The sequence below is a fragment of the Eriocheir sinensis genome, chromosome 42 (assembly GCF_024679095.1).
Source record: "Eriocheir sinensis breed Jianghai 21 chromosome 42, ASM2467909v1, whole genome shotgun sequence".
Lineage (NCBI taxonomy): Eukaryota > Metazoa > Arthropoda > Malacostraca > Decapoda > Varunidae > Eriocheir > Eriocheir sinensis.
The window spans coordinates 5,883,981-5,896,584 of NC_066550.1; the positions used below are offsets into that span (position 1 = coordinate 5,883,981).

Genomic DNA, 12,604 nt, shown 5'->3' on the forward strand with positions numbered 1-12,604 from the left:
AGGCCGCTGTCCGGGTGAGCGTCGGTGATGACGTTATTGGACTCCCAGCGAATCACAAGCATGTTTTCAGAGCTCAGACAATCGTTCGGCTTCATCTGCGGCTTTAAGAGGAGCGTCCGGTTTTGAACGGGGTTGCCATATCTCTGGTAATTATGCATGAATCACTCTGATTTTTATGCTGTGAAGTATTGACAACCTGTGCATCAATTTTAGACATTCAGTCCCATTCTAGTCTCCAGCCCCGCCAGCCCCCAACACCCCCTTCTGAAATTTACGAGTGCTATTCTGGCGTTATTATTGGCCCCACAGCCTTCATTTTTTTGTGGTTAAGACACGTTATTATTTAGTGTGTTTCTACGCTTTTAGATTTTTTTATTTTGCTTTTGTTTTTGTTTTATGAATTTTTTCATGTTTTTCTTTTTTTTTTACTTTTTTTTTTTTGCCAAAAAAATATTAATATAAAATGACAGCTCACTTATATATAAAAAAACGCAGCATACTTTTGATTAAGAAACATTCCTCTGCCGTTTAGTTTTTGTTTCATTGAAATCAAGCTAAAACTGGCCCCAAAATAGATTTTAGAAGGGTAATAACTTATGTTTTGAGATACGGGCCGATAAAGTTTATTCATTGATCTCACACCTGTCATTACATACTAGGAAGGTTTTCAGGTACGGTATGTTTTATTATGATTATATGCAAGCTAATAGTGCAATCAGGTGTGTTTTTAAGCGTATCAGGCTCCTTCTCCCACCCCTGCCCTTCCTAAAGGCAAGGTGTTATCTTGTCAAGCACGGGGTACCAATGTTGCCCATACTCCTCATGGTTGTTCAGCTTGATGTTTTCAGTTAGAAGCCACCAGATATATAGTCTGCTGATGCTTCTTCTTTCTTCTTTAGCTTTGGCTTCCGCTGGGCTTGGCTGTGGCTCCTTCTGTCTTTATCTTGTGCTGTGAGGGATCTTCTTAGTGCCTTCGACTTGATATTGAAGGCTGTCAGCAAACATGCCTTCTGGTACCCGAAGTTGTGGTCTAATATTGCAGACTGTGCAACAAATGACAGTCTCCTGAAGCCGGCATAGACAGGTATGTCAATGATATGTTGGTCCTCAAGATCTTGGATGTCTGACGCCCAGCTATCACTGCTTCCGGTTTTGAAGTGTTCTTGAAGTTACAGCTTGTGCAGTGCATGACTATGGTGTTTTCATATGCATCAGGCTTGAAACTATAATCATAGGCAGGATCTGGGCATGAACAACGAGAGGAAAGTAGGCTTTTCAGCCTCCTTTTCGTCAGCATGACAATCTCGTCGTCACTTTCTACATCTTCATCTCTAGTCTCCATGTCTAGAAGATTTTCTCTAGCAGAGAGTAACGAGGTATCTTCTGTGTCCTTTCCTTGACTCTCCTTTGCGTGGGATGTGCTGGGCTGTGATGTGCTTGCTGTGGGAGTGACGAGTGTGGCGGAGAGTGGTGGTGGCGAGTGCGTGGGCGGCACAGGTTCATCTGACGCGGTGGTGGTGTCAGGTTCAGCATGCAGTATTTTTCTCCGTTTCACATCGATGCTCTTCATCCAGGCATGCTTACTCTGCTTCTTCCTCTTAGATACCCGTCCCATGGCTGTGAGCAGGCAAAAAGCAGGAAACGGCGGGAAAATAAGCAGCGGTCTCGAGTCTACTCGAGGACAGATGGCGAGCGTCTACTCTCCTTCACAGCTTGGCAGGCACTATCATCTCGGGCTTCTCGGCTGACAGTCCCAGTTCCCCACACACACTAGCTTTTAGTGTTGACATATCATGTTCACCAAAAAATATAAAGAGTTTGCCGTTCTTTCCACAGTTTTGGGGGAAAGAACCCGACGCTATCGATGTAAACAAACACACGTGGTTGAGTTCCGGACCTTTAAATGGGATTTAAACCAAAAGTATCGCGTGTTTTACCATAAATCTTTGCGAAATGATAGCCAATGTGTAACCCAACCACATATTTTTTTTCACACAAAGTATCCAATTTTTCCACAATGCTGGTAGCCATAGATGCTTTAATAAGGCATGGGGTACATATCCAATTTATTTTAGGTAGTATAATATCCTGCTTGATCCCAGACACATTAGCACACTTCACATGACACCACCTAGGACACAAACAGCATCCAATCCACTTCTCGCCTGTGAAATCCTCGCAAACGCAACACTGATCCTGCACACTCTGCCAGCCATGTCGACGAAGCAGTTTTCGTGTGGAGCTAAACACGACACACATCCGCCCTGCACCACGACTCACTCATTACTCTCATTGTAACCTAACCCAACCTAACTCAGGCTAACAGAGGGGGTTTTGCCCCCCTCGACCCCCCTACCTGCTAGGTGGGGCTTTCCCCTCTCTACAATCCTCCGCACCCATCATGGCAGTAAATGATAAGTTTAAGCATGGGCTTACAAGATACAGGTAACCCTCGATTTGCGTGAGTATTGTGTCCTTGAAGGGGTCGCATAAATAAAATACATTGTAAGTCAACAAGATTTAAGTTTCTATCGAAAAATAAATATTCACTTCATTCAGTGGAGAGAGAGAGAGAGAGAGAGAGAGAGAGAATATCCATATCACTGAGATATCGTCTCAGGCACTCACTCAGCCTCACTCGTGTGAGGAAGAAATGAGGGACACCATGAGCAATTGTCTAGTATTGGTACCGGTACCGAGCAGTCTGGTACCGGTACCGTACCGTATAGCTGATACCGTTAGTACCGGTACTGGTACTGGTACATGCCCACCCCTATTGTTGAGTAGCATGGCAGCGTGGGTACTGTATTGTTGTTCAAGTGGCGCGCGGGAAAAACTGAGCACAGCTGTGTGGCCGCGGCGCCGTGTGAGTCCAGTTGCGTGAGACATCTGGTGGCCACTCCATAAAATATCGCGTATAAATGGAAAAAACGTGGAAATTAAACATTTATTTGGATTTTGGATCTCGCGTTATTTTAAAAACGCGTAAACCAAACTCGCGTAAATCGAGAGTTATCTCTACATCCATAGGCGGATCCAGGGGGGGGGCCACGGGGCCATGGCCCCCCCCAAACGCTCTGAGAGTATGTTTTGGCCCCCCCCAAAGAAATTCGTTACAGATACTGTCAGCCTCCCTCAATCATATACATATCATGTAGAACTCGATAGTCGATACTGCATCGCTCTACTACATAACAATAAATCAACTTATATGGCCTCAATGCACAAGCGAATCGGAATTAAGCGCTGAGAAGGAAGGCCTCTTCGGCCTGAAAAGCACAATGCAATCCGATGTGACTTAATTCCATGTGTACAGTCCGTCGTCGATGAACAGTTGGCCCCCCCCAAAACTCAAGGCTGGATCCGCCCTTGTCTACATCCCCAATTTTGAAAGGGATTTGAAAAAATATGATATCAGGTTTGAACCACGATGGTCAGGTGAAGATTTTTCACCCGACTTTCGTAGCCCTCCCCACTATCAGGTCATTTATGAAGTATCACATATACCTATTCAGAGGAAAGTGTGAAATTTCAAACTTGAATGTGCTTCAATGTTTGTTGAACATGCATGTAAAGTAAGAATGTTAAAAGATAAGTGCAAAATTAAGAAACAGGCACTTGTAAATATTAAATAATAACCTATCATCTCAATATCTCGTTAATGTTATCCATATATTGTTTGTGTTTATCAATCAAACAAAGTTAAACAGTTATATGAAGAAGGTCTGTCTTACCCCAGTGATGCCCGTCTACTAGGGAAACATAGCATGTCTTGCGCGTGTTGTCAGCTTTGGTGCACAACCGTCCACTAGTTTGTTTAGGTACAAGCATCAAGTCACTTAATTTTTTTCCTGACTGGTGTTTTTTATATGAAGTAGCGGTAAGTACTTCATGTACTATTATACACTGTTACTGTAGAAAAGAGTTGCCGTTGTTGCTGTAAAAGCGATCGCCACCTTGTTTACGTTTGCGGAAAGATTTGCAGTTTAATTCAAGTGCCATTGCTGCACTAGAACTTCAATAGCCAGTGACCCAAAGCTGAATCTTGACCTTATAAGACACAGGGTGATTTTCAGGGACATTTTTTCAGGGGGGGGAAAAAGGTGTCTTATAAGCCGTCAAATATGGTATGTATTTTTAAAAATTAATGTCTGGAACGAATAATTTGCAACATAAACCTAATACTGCAGTGTGTTGTACCAGCACAATGGACTTCATGGAGCATGTGGGTGTCTCTGTCCGTGAGACGGGTGCACTTGTAACACAATGCTGGACCTTTGGCAAAGATTAACTTCATGCACCTCTCCTATTTTAGGACTAAACTATTTGCTCCTGGCAGGTTTAGAATTATTCAGGCAATTGTTTTCCCAGAAGTGACCAGTTATTTTACCCTCCCCATGCACTCACAAGTAGTCATTCCCAAGAATAATCAATAACCAGAATAATTAAAAACCTATCAGAAAAACATGTTAAGTCCTCGTAATTTGGGAGGCGGTGGCTGAGTGGTTAGCGTGCAGGACTCACATTCACCGCGTGATGGACGACGGGGGTTGGAATCCCCTGCTACCACCTCAGATTTTTCAGTCACTGCCGAGTGTCCTAAGATTACCCACATGCTGTCCTGAAGACCACTCATCAACCTGGACTGTAGAGGAAACCGTCCAAGTAAATCAAGAACCAGCTCCGGGGGGCACCATGAGCCAAGAAAAGATGGCACCACTATAAAACACTTGCCTGCTCCGTGACAGGCTGGGGTCGACTTCCATCCAGGCCCCTCAAAAAAGCCTACTGGCGCTATAGGCTGACATGTAAAAAAAAAAAAATTATTGTACCACTGGTGATACCATCAACACTTTGTAGTGGAGGAAAAATAGGGGAACAAAAGTCTAGGTTTAGGCATTAAAAGTATCAAACTTGCAGCTTCGGTCGTTGGATGTTGTCCGTGTACGAGCAGGTCCGACTTAGTGTTATTATGAATGTCACTTCAGGGTTATTTAGGCTAGTTCAAAAGGCACATATTTGTCACTAAAGATATTATTGCCTTAGTTCCTGTCAGTGCAATCTGTTACCTGGAAACTAAGAAGGGTTTTGGTAGGAATACAAAGTTAATTTCACGCACGTTAGAACAAGTTAACAGCCGTACCATATATACATCTCCCCCACCACCTTCCTCCTCCCTTTCCCTTGCACGGTGTTCCCTTTCTGTCTGGCACTATATATAAGTGGACCCCGACCCCTCCCTTTCCTAGGGGTTGGGTTGGTAGCTTTTGCAAACACCTCTACACGGAAATCTTGATGATTACAGCATTTTACACACATTAGCGTGATTATATATATTTCTCGATGTATAATCACAAATAAAGTGGTTGATTGAATGGTAAATATATAGGTATAATTGCGTACATAGCGTGAGTGATAGGGTTGGCATCCCTGGCGGGCCGTGTTTGCACACCTCCACGGCTCCGTGCAGCCAGCCCAGGAGACCACATGTGCCCGCTGCTACCACTCCTTCGCCCTTCCCTACTGTCCCATCAAACAAGGATTCGTTAGAAAAGAGATCAATCCCAATCGGAGCTAAAGCGAAAGACTACCTACTTGAGTCAATCAAGCAGGTGTATTGACACGGCAAGGGTTAAAAATCATTATACAAACCCTAAAGTCTTTAACAACATTTTTAATCATTTATTTAAAAGACTTTTACTTACTCATATTAGATCAAATAAATTTTCTTATGATTCCTGGATCAATTGCTACTTTATGCCTCCACCCTCCCGCGGCCCGCTGCACTCGACTTTCTGTTCTAGCTCATCCCTATACTGTCCAAACCCCTTATGCAAGAGTTAACCAGCACCTTCACTCTTTCACCCTTACACTGGTAAACTCTGGAACAGCCTTTACCTCTTTCTAGAAGAGTGTATCAAGACACCTTTCCACCCAAAATTGACCTCTCTTGTGGCCACTCTGTACTATTTTCTGTTGTATGAGCAGCAAATAGTGGCCTTTTTTTTCTTCACTTTTTGTTGCCCTTGAGCCGTCTCTTGTAAAAAAAAAATCATGAAAGAAATACAGGATTGACTCGTAAAATATGTGAAGGGGCTGACGAAGATGTGCCTTTCCTGACCCTGTCCCCAACAATTTTGCCTTCCAGCACCTTCCCTCCCATAAGACTTGGCCAGAGCACGCAGTACCATCACCAAAGCAATGATACCAAGTCTGTGAGTCCCTCCCTGTAGGATTATCCCTACCAGCTCTTGTGACTTTTATTTATTTATTTTATTTTTTTTTTAACCCCCCGCCCCCATCCTCATTCTAGAGTAGTCATTCCCAAGAATAATCAATAACCTGAATGACTCCAAATGTATCAAAACCTATTAGAAAAAAAGTGTATTCCTCGTAAATAATGTAAGACCGGCGATATCATCATCCCGCACTATTTGCCCCCTCCGGTGGCCTGGGGCTTGCCTTGAGGGGCGCCAACTGCCGCCCCGCTCCCTCCCACCAACTTCAGTTCCCTTACCGTACAATTTCTTTGCAGCAAACGACTTTGTGTCCCAGCGGCCACCACTGGTGCTGGTGTTGCGTGAGGCTGTGAGACAGGTGCTGTGCTCAGCGCCTCCTCCGTCCTTGCTGCCGCTGACTTCAGGACTCCTTGGTGCATCCCAGGCCTTGCCTGCTTGATTGGTCCCTGAGTGTGCCTCTGTAGGAGCCTTGCCACCGCCTGCTCCAGCATTGAGGTTCCTGCAAGACCAGCGACTCCTCCCACCTGGAGTAGTGTTGCAGTGGATGCTGCAAGGCAGGGCAGCAGCTGGAGTGGCTGGGACCAGCAGGAGCAGACTGCTACTGGTGTGAGGTTCTCTTTAGCTGTAAAAAAAAAAAAAAAAAAAAAAAAAGTTTGAATTTCAGAAGTGTAAGAAGATCTGAGAGTGAGAGCAAGTTTACCAGCCATAGCCAAGAGTGTGGGAAAAGACATGCAAGGAAGGATGACTTCAACAAATACTCCCACACACTCTGGTGTAAGACCTCACGAAAGCCGTGAGTGTGGCAAAAGGTTTAGTAATAAGAGTAACCCCAAACATCACACCCTTAAACACACTGGTGCAGGAAATCATGAGTGTGAAGTTTGTGGGAAATGTTTCACTCGGAAGGGTAGCCTCAACACACACACTTTTACACACACTGGTGAAAGAAATCATGAATGTGAAGTTTGTGGGAAATGTTTCACTTGGAAGAGTTACCTCAACAGACACACCCTTACACACACTGGTGAAAGAAATCATGAATGTGAAGTTTGTGGGAAATGTTTCCGTCAGAAGAGTGACCTCAACAGACACACCCTTACACACACTGGTGAAAGAAATCATGAGTGTGAAGTTTGTGGGAAATGTTTCAGTCAGAAGAGTAGCCTCAACACACACAGTCTTGCACACACTGGTGAAAGAAATCATGAGTGTGAAGTTTGTGGGAAATGTTTCAGTCTGAAGAGTAGCCTCAACTTACACTTCCAAATACACACTGGTGAAAAAAACTATAAATGTCAAGTTTGTGGAAAACAATTTAGAATAAAAAGTAACTTCAACACACACACCCTTACACACACTGGTGAAAAAAATCATGAGTGTGGAGTTTGTGGGAAATGTTTCAGTCTGAAGAGTAGCCTCAAAACACACTCCCTTACACACACTGGCGAAAGAAATCATGAGTGTGGAGTTTGTGGGAAATGTTTCAGTCTGAAGAGTAGCCTCAAAACACACTCCCTTACACACACTGGTGAAAGAAATCATGAGTGTGGAGTTTGTGGGAAATGTTTCAGTCAGAAGAGTAGCCTCAAAACACACTCCCTTACACACACTGGTGAAAGAAATCATGAGTGTGGAGTTTGTGGGAAATGTTTCAGTCTGAAGACTTACCTCAACACACACTCCCTTACACACACTGGTGCAAGAAATCATGAATGTGAAGTTTGTGGGAAATGTTTCAGTCAGAAGAGTTATCTCAAAACGCACTCCCTTACACACACTGGTGCAAGAAATCATGAGTGTGAAGTTTGTGGAAAAAGATTCAAACTGAAGAGTGGATTGAACAGTCACATCTTCAGACACTCCGGTCATAAAGGGTTCAAGTGCGATGTTTGTGGAAAACGTTTCATGACTAAGGGTGAGATTGCCCAGCACATGAAGGTCCACTTCCCCTGCTGAGGCTCAGTGCTGATTCAGTTCTGCTGTGTGGGGGAGCGCAAGTGTTTGCTGTGGTGGTGTTAGAGGGCTGTATGGTACACAGAGAGCAGAAAAGAATCATTTATTGAAACAAATGTGACAGCATGATCTTTTATTCACTTTCCAACCTAGGCTGCATGTGGTTGGTGGGTCCTGTGAAAGGTCTGATCTTTTTGGTGACTGTGCTGGGCTGGCTGTTCATACTATGTCCTTGCCTTGGGAAAGAACAATGATGTGCTTCACCAAAATAAAACAGGAAATATAGATTTGTTTGGTGCATTTCTTTTAGTTACCCATTGAAAAGGTTATCAATATTCTAAATCCAAGATTTACAACAGAAAACACAGACAACCGTACAATACACATATAACACACACACAAAAAGACCAGTAATTCTGTCTTTCCCTTCAAGACAGGCAACCACAATATACACACGTACACATACATACATACATACATAGTACATACATACATACATACATACTACTTATATACATACATACATACACACATACACTAAAACGACCACTAATTCTCTTTCCATTCAATACAGACAGCCATGACAACAATGTACATTCATACATACATTATACATACAGTAAAACACACACACTCTCTCTCTCTCTCTCTCTCTCTCTCTCTCTCTCTCTCTCTCTCTCTCTCTCTCTCTCTGAGGGTAGGCAGAATGTGTCTGAATGGAAAATAACAAACGGGAACAGAGATCAATAAAGGGGTTTGAATGGGACGTAAGGAAGTGGAAGAATGTGATAGATAAAGGTGTATGTATGTATGACCGTGTATGTTAAGAGGACTGGTATTTTGGTGTTCTTCATACCCAGAATATCTTTATTTTCAAGCACAACTACTTTAAACAGCCTTGCATACACAGAAAAGGCATTTAGACAGCCTTTCATACCCAGAAGAGGTATTTTAGACAGCCTTGCATACCCAGAAGAGGTATTTTAGACAGCCTTGCATACCCAGAAGAGGTATTTTAGACAGCCTTGCTTACCCAGAAGAGGTATTTTAGACAGCCTTGCATACCCAGAAGAGGTATTTTAGACGGCCTTGCATACCCAGAAGAGGTATTTTAGACGGCCTTGCATACCCAGAAGAGGTATTTCAGACAGCCTTGCATACCCAGAAGAAGTATTTTAGACAGCCTTGTATACCCAGAAGAGGTATTTTAGACAGCCTTGCATACCTAGAAGAGGCATTTTAGACAGCCTTGCATACCCAGAAGAGGTATTTTAGACAGCCTTTCATACCCAGAAGAGGTATTTTAGACAGCCTTGTATACCCTACCCAGGAGAGGTATTTTAGACAGCCTTCCATACCCAGAAGAGGTATTTTAAACAGCTTTGCATATCCAGAAGAGGTATTTATTTAGACAGCCTTGGATACCCAGAAGAGGTATTTTAGACAGCCTTGCATACCCAGAAGAGGTATTTTAGACAGCCTTGCATACCCAGAAGAGGTATTTTAGACAGCCTTGCATACCCAGAAGAAGTATTGTAGACAGCCTTGCGTGCCCAGAAAAGGTATTTTAGACAGCCTTGCATACCCAGAAGAGGTATTTTAGACAGCCTTACATAACCAGAAGAGGTATTTTAGACAGCCTTGTATACCCAGAAGAGGTATTTTAGACAGCCCTGCATACCCAGAAGAGGCATTTATATAGACAGCCTTTTATACCCAGAAGAGGTATTTTAGACGGCCTTGCATACCCAGAAGAGGCATTTAGACGGCCTTGCATACCCAGAAGAGGCATTTAGACAGCCTTGCATACCCAGAAGAGGCATTTAGACAGCCTTGCATACCCAGAAGAGGCATTTAGACAGCCTTGCATACCCAGATGTATTTTAGACAGCCTTACATATCCAGAAGATGCATTTAGACAGCCTTGCATACCCAGAAGATGTATTTTAGACAGCCTTGCATATCCAGAAAAGGCATTTAGACAGCCTTGCATACACAGAAGAGCCATTTAGACAGCCTTGCATACCCAGAAGAGGTATTTAAAACAGCCTTGCATAAGAGGTATTTTAAACAGCCTTGCATATCCAGTAGAGGTATTTTAAAGTCTTGCATAAGAGGTATTTTAGCAGAGCTGGGATTCTGTAGAAAAAATCTACCACCGGTATCGGTAGTCGGTAGCGAGCCGCGTCCAATCGGTATCGGTAGATCGGTAGATTTTTCAGAAATCTACCGATCGGTATAGATTCGGTATCGGTAGATTAAAAAAGCTTGAAAGCCATAGAAGTAGTCAGTAAGCAATGAGTTTACAAGTACGATTAAGTTTGTGTCATCAATTTGGAGCCTAACCTAACAGAGCCTCACTCCCATGGCCTCTGCCCAGGACACGTCCTCAAGTCCACAGGGGGAAGGAGACGCTGCCTCCACACCTCACCTCTCCCCCACGCTGCCTCACACGTGACACTGGCTTACGTGACTTGCCTCACTGCCGCGTCCCTCTTACAGGGTTCACACACTCCTACACACGGGCCCCGCCGCGCCACATACAAAACACTCACTCAACACACAGCATATCCTAACCTCTGGTTCGTAACAATATGATTAAATAGTTCACTGACTTGATCAAAACTTTTTTAATGTAAAATAAAGTTTAAAAAAGGAAAATCACTTGAAAAGTTAAAAGCACAAAACGATTAAGTGCTGCTGCCGCGGCGGGTGGACTTAAAAACACTGCCACTTAAAACACTAGGCGATGAGGCTGAGCACGTTGTCGAGAGCGTAGGAGCTAGAGCGTAGGTGTAGGCTACTCGCGTCGGCAGGCCAAACAAGAGTGGGGCTCCCGCCAAAACTTTTGGCGGGAGCGAGAATCTGCTAGGTCGTGGCTGCCTCTGATTGGCTGAGAACGCCCAGAACGGCCGGTGATTGGCTAAGCGTGATGACGTCAAAGTAATACCTGGAATTTCCTGCTAACTGCTTCCCATAGATGCGCTCGAACGTGTTGAAACTTGTCCGTTTCATTTTGCCGGGGTCGTCTTCTCTTAAGTCTTAACAAAAAGTCCGCTCGCTTTTCAATCTACCGATACCGATTGACTGCCAATCATGCGATCGGTAGCGGTATTCGGTAGTTTCTTCAAAATACCGAATGATCGGTATCGGTAGCAGTAATCTACCGCCGGTAGTACCGATCCCAAATGTCAATCGGTAGTCCCAGCTCTGTATTTTAGACAGCCTTGCATCCCCAGAAGAGGTATTTTAGATAGCCTTGGATACCCAGAAGAGGTATTTTAGACAGCTTTGCATACCCAGAAGATATATTTTAGACAGCCTTGCGTGCCCAGAAAAGGTATTTTAGACAGCCTTGCATACCCAGAAGAGGTATTTTAGACAGCCTTTCATACCCAGAAGACGTATTTAGACAGCCTTGCATACCCAGAAGAGGTATTCAGACAGCCTTGCATACCCAGAAGAGGTATTTTAGACAGCCTTGCACGCCCAGAAAAGGTATTTTAGACAGCCTTGCATACCCAGATGAAGCATTTTAGACAGCCTTTTGAAATGCCAGAATTTTTACTCTTTACTACACGACCTCTGCGTGTAACGAAACACACGAGAAATTGATCCAGACAAGGAAAGATTTGCCGGCGCCGGGGATCGAACCCGCGACCAGCGCAACGGGAGAGCCACTCCTTTTCCAGTCGACCAAAGAGGTACCCCGCTGGCTAAGTGGTTTATGGGAGGCTCTCCCATCAGGCAAGTCGTGTCACTACACGGCTTCCCATTCCTATTTAGATTAATTTGTGTGCGTTGAATTCCCGTTTTCTATGAACTCTCGGGGTGACACAACAGAACCACAGGAGAGGATGCTCACCGCTATGCCAGAATTTGCTCTTTACTACATTCCCACACGACCACTGCGTGTAACGAAACACACGATAAATTAATCCAGACAAGGAAAGGTTTTGCCGGCGCCGGGGATCGAACCCGCGACCAGCGTAACGGGAGAGCCACTCCTTTACCAGTCGGCCAAAGAGAGACCCCCACTGGCTAACTGGGTTATGGGAGGCTCGCCCATCAGGCAAGTCGTGTCACTACACTTTCATACCCAGAAAAGATATTTAGACAGCCTTGCATACCCAGAAGAGGCATTTTAGACAGCCTTTCATACCCAGAAGATATTTTAGACAGCCTTGCATACCCAGAAGAGGTATTTTAGACAGCCTTGCATACCCAGAAAAGGCATTTAGACGGCCTTTTGTACCCAGAAGAGGTATTTTAGACACCCTTGCATACCCAGAAAAGGTGTTTTAGACAGCCTTTCATACCCAGACGAGGTATTTTAGACAGCCTTGCATACCCAGAAGAGGCATTTAGACAGCCTTTCATACCCAGATGAGGTATTTTAGATGGCCTTGCAT

The 12,604-nt window shown here is 44.2% G+C and overlaps 2 protein-coding genes across 13 annotated transcripts in view; one reads left to right on the forward strand and one right to left on the reverse strand.

Annotated features, from left to right (window-relative positions):
- The window catches only part of LOC127009861 (uncharacterized), a 100,404-nt gene extending 92,359 nt beyond the window's left edge, over positions 1 to 8,045 (reverse strand). Inside the window, exon 1 of the mRNA XM_050883290.1 lies at positions 7,908 to 8,045. The gene's annotated coding sequence lies outside the window, so the exon portion shown is untranslated. The remainder of the gene's footprint in view (positions 1 to 7,907) is intronic.
- LOC127009860 (zinc finger protein OZF-like) overlaps positions 1 to 8,477 on the forward strand; it is a 112,782-nt gene extending 104,305 nt beyond the window's left edge. For 10 of the 12 annotated variants that reach the window (XM_050883279.1, XM_050883282.1, XM_050883283.1 and 7 more), the window contains one exon: positions 6,536 to 8,477. In XM_050883279.1, coding sequence (XP_050739236.1) covers positions 6,969 to 8,195 — 1,227 coding nt within the window. In that variant the 5' untranslated portion in view covers positions 6,536 to 6,968 and the 3' untranslated portion in view covers positions 8,196 to 8,477. Of the gene's footprint in view, positions 1 to 899; positions 1,085 to 6,535 lie in introns of all 12 variants that reach the window. The other 2 variants (XM_050883287.1, XM_050883289.1) reach the window with 2 other exon arrangements.
- Positions 8,478 to 12,604: the final 4,127 nt, after the last annotated feature.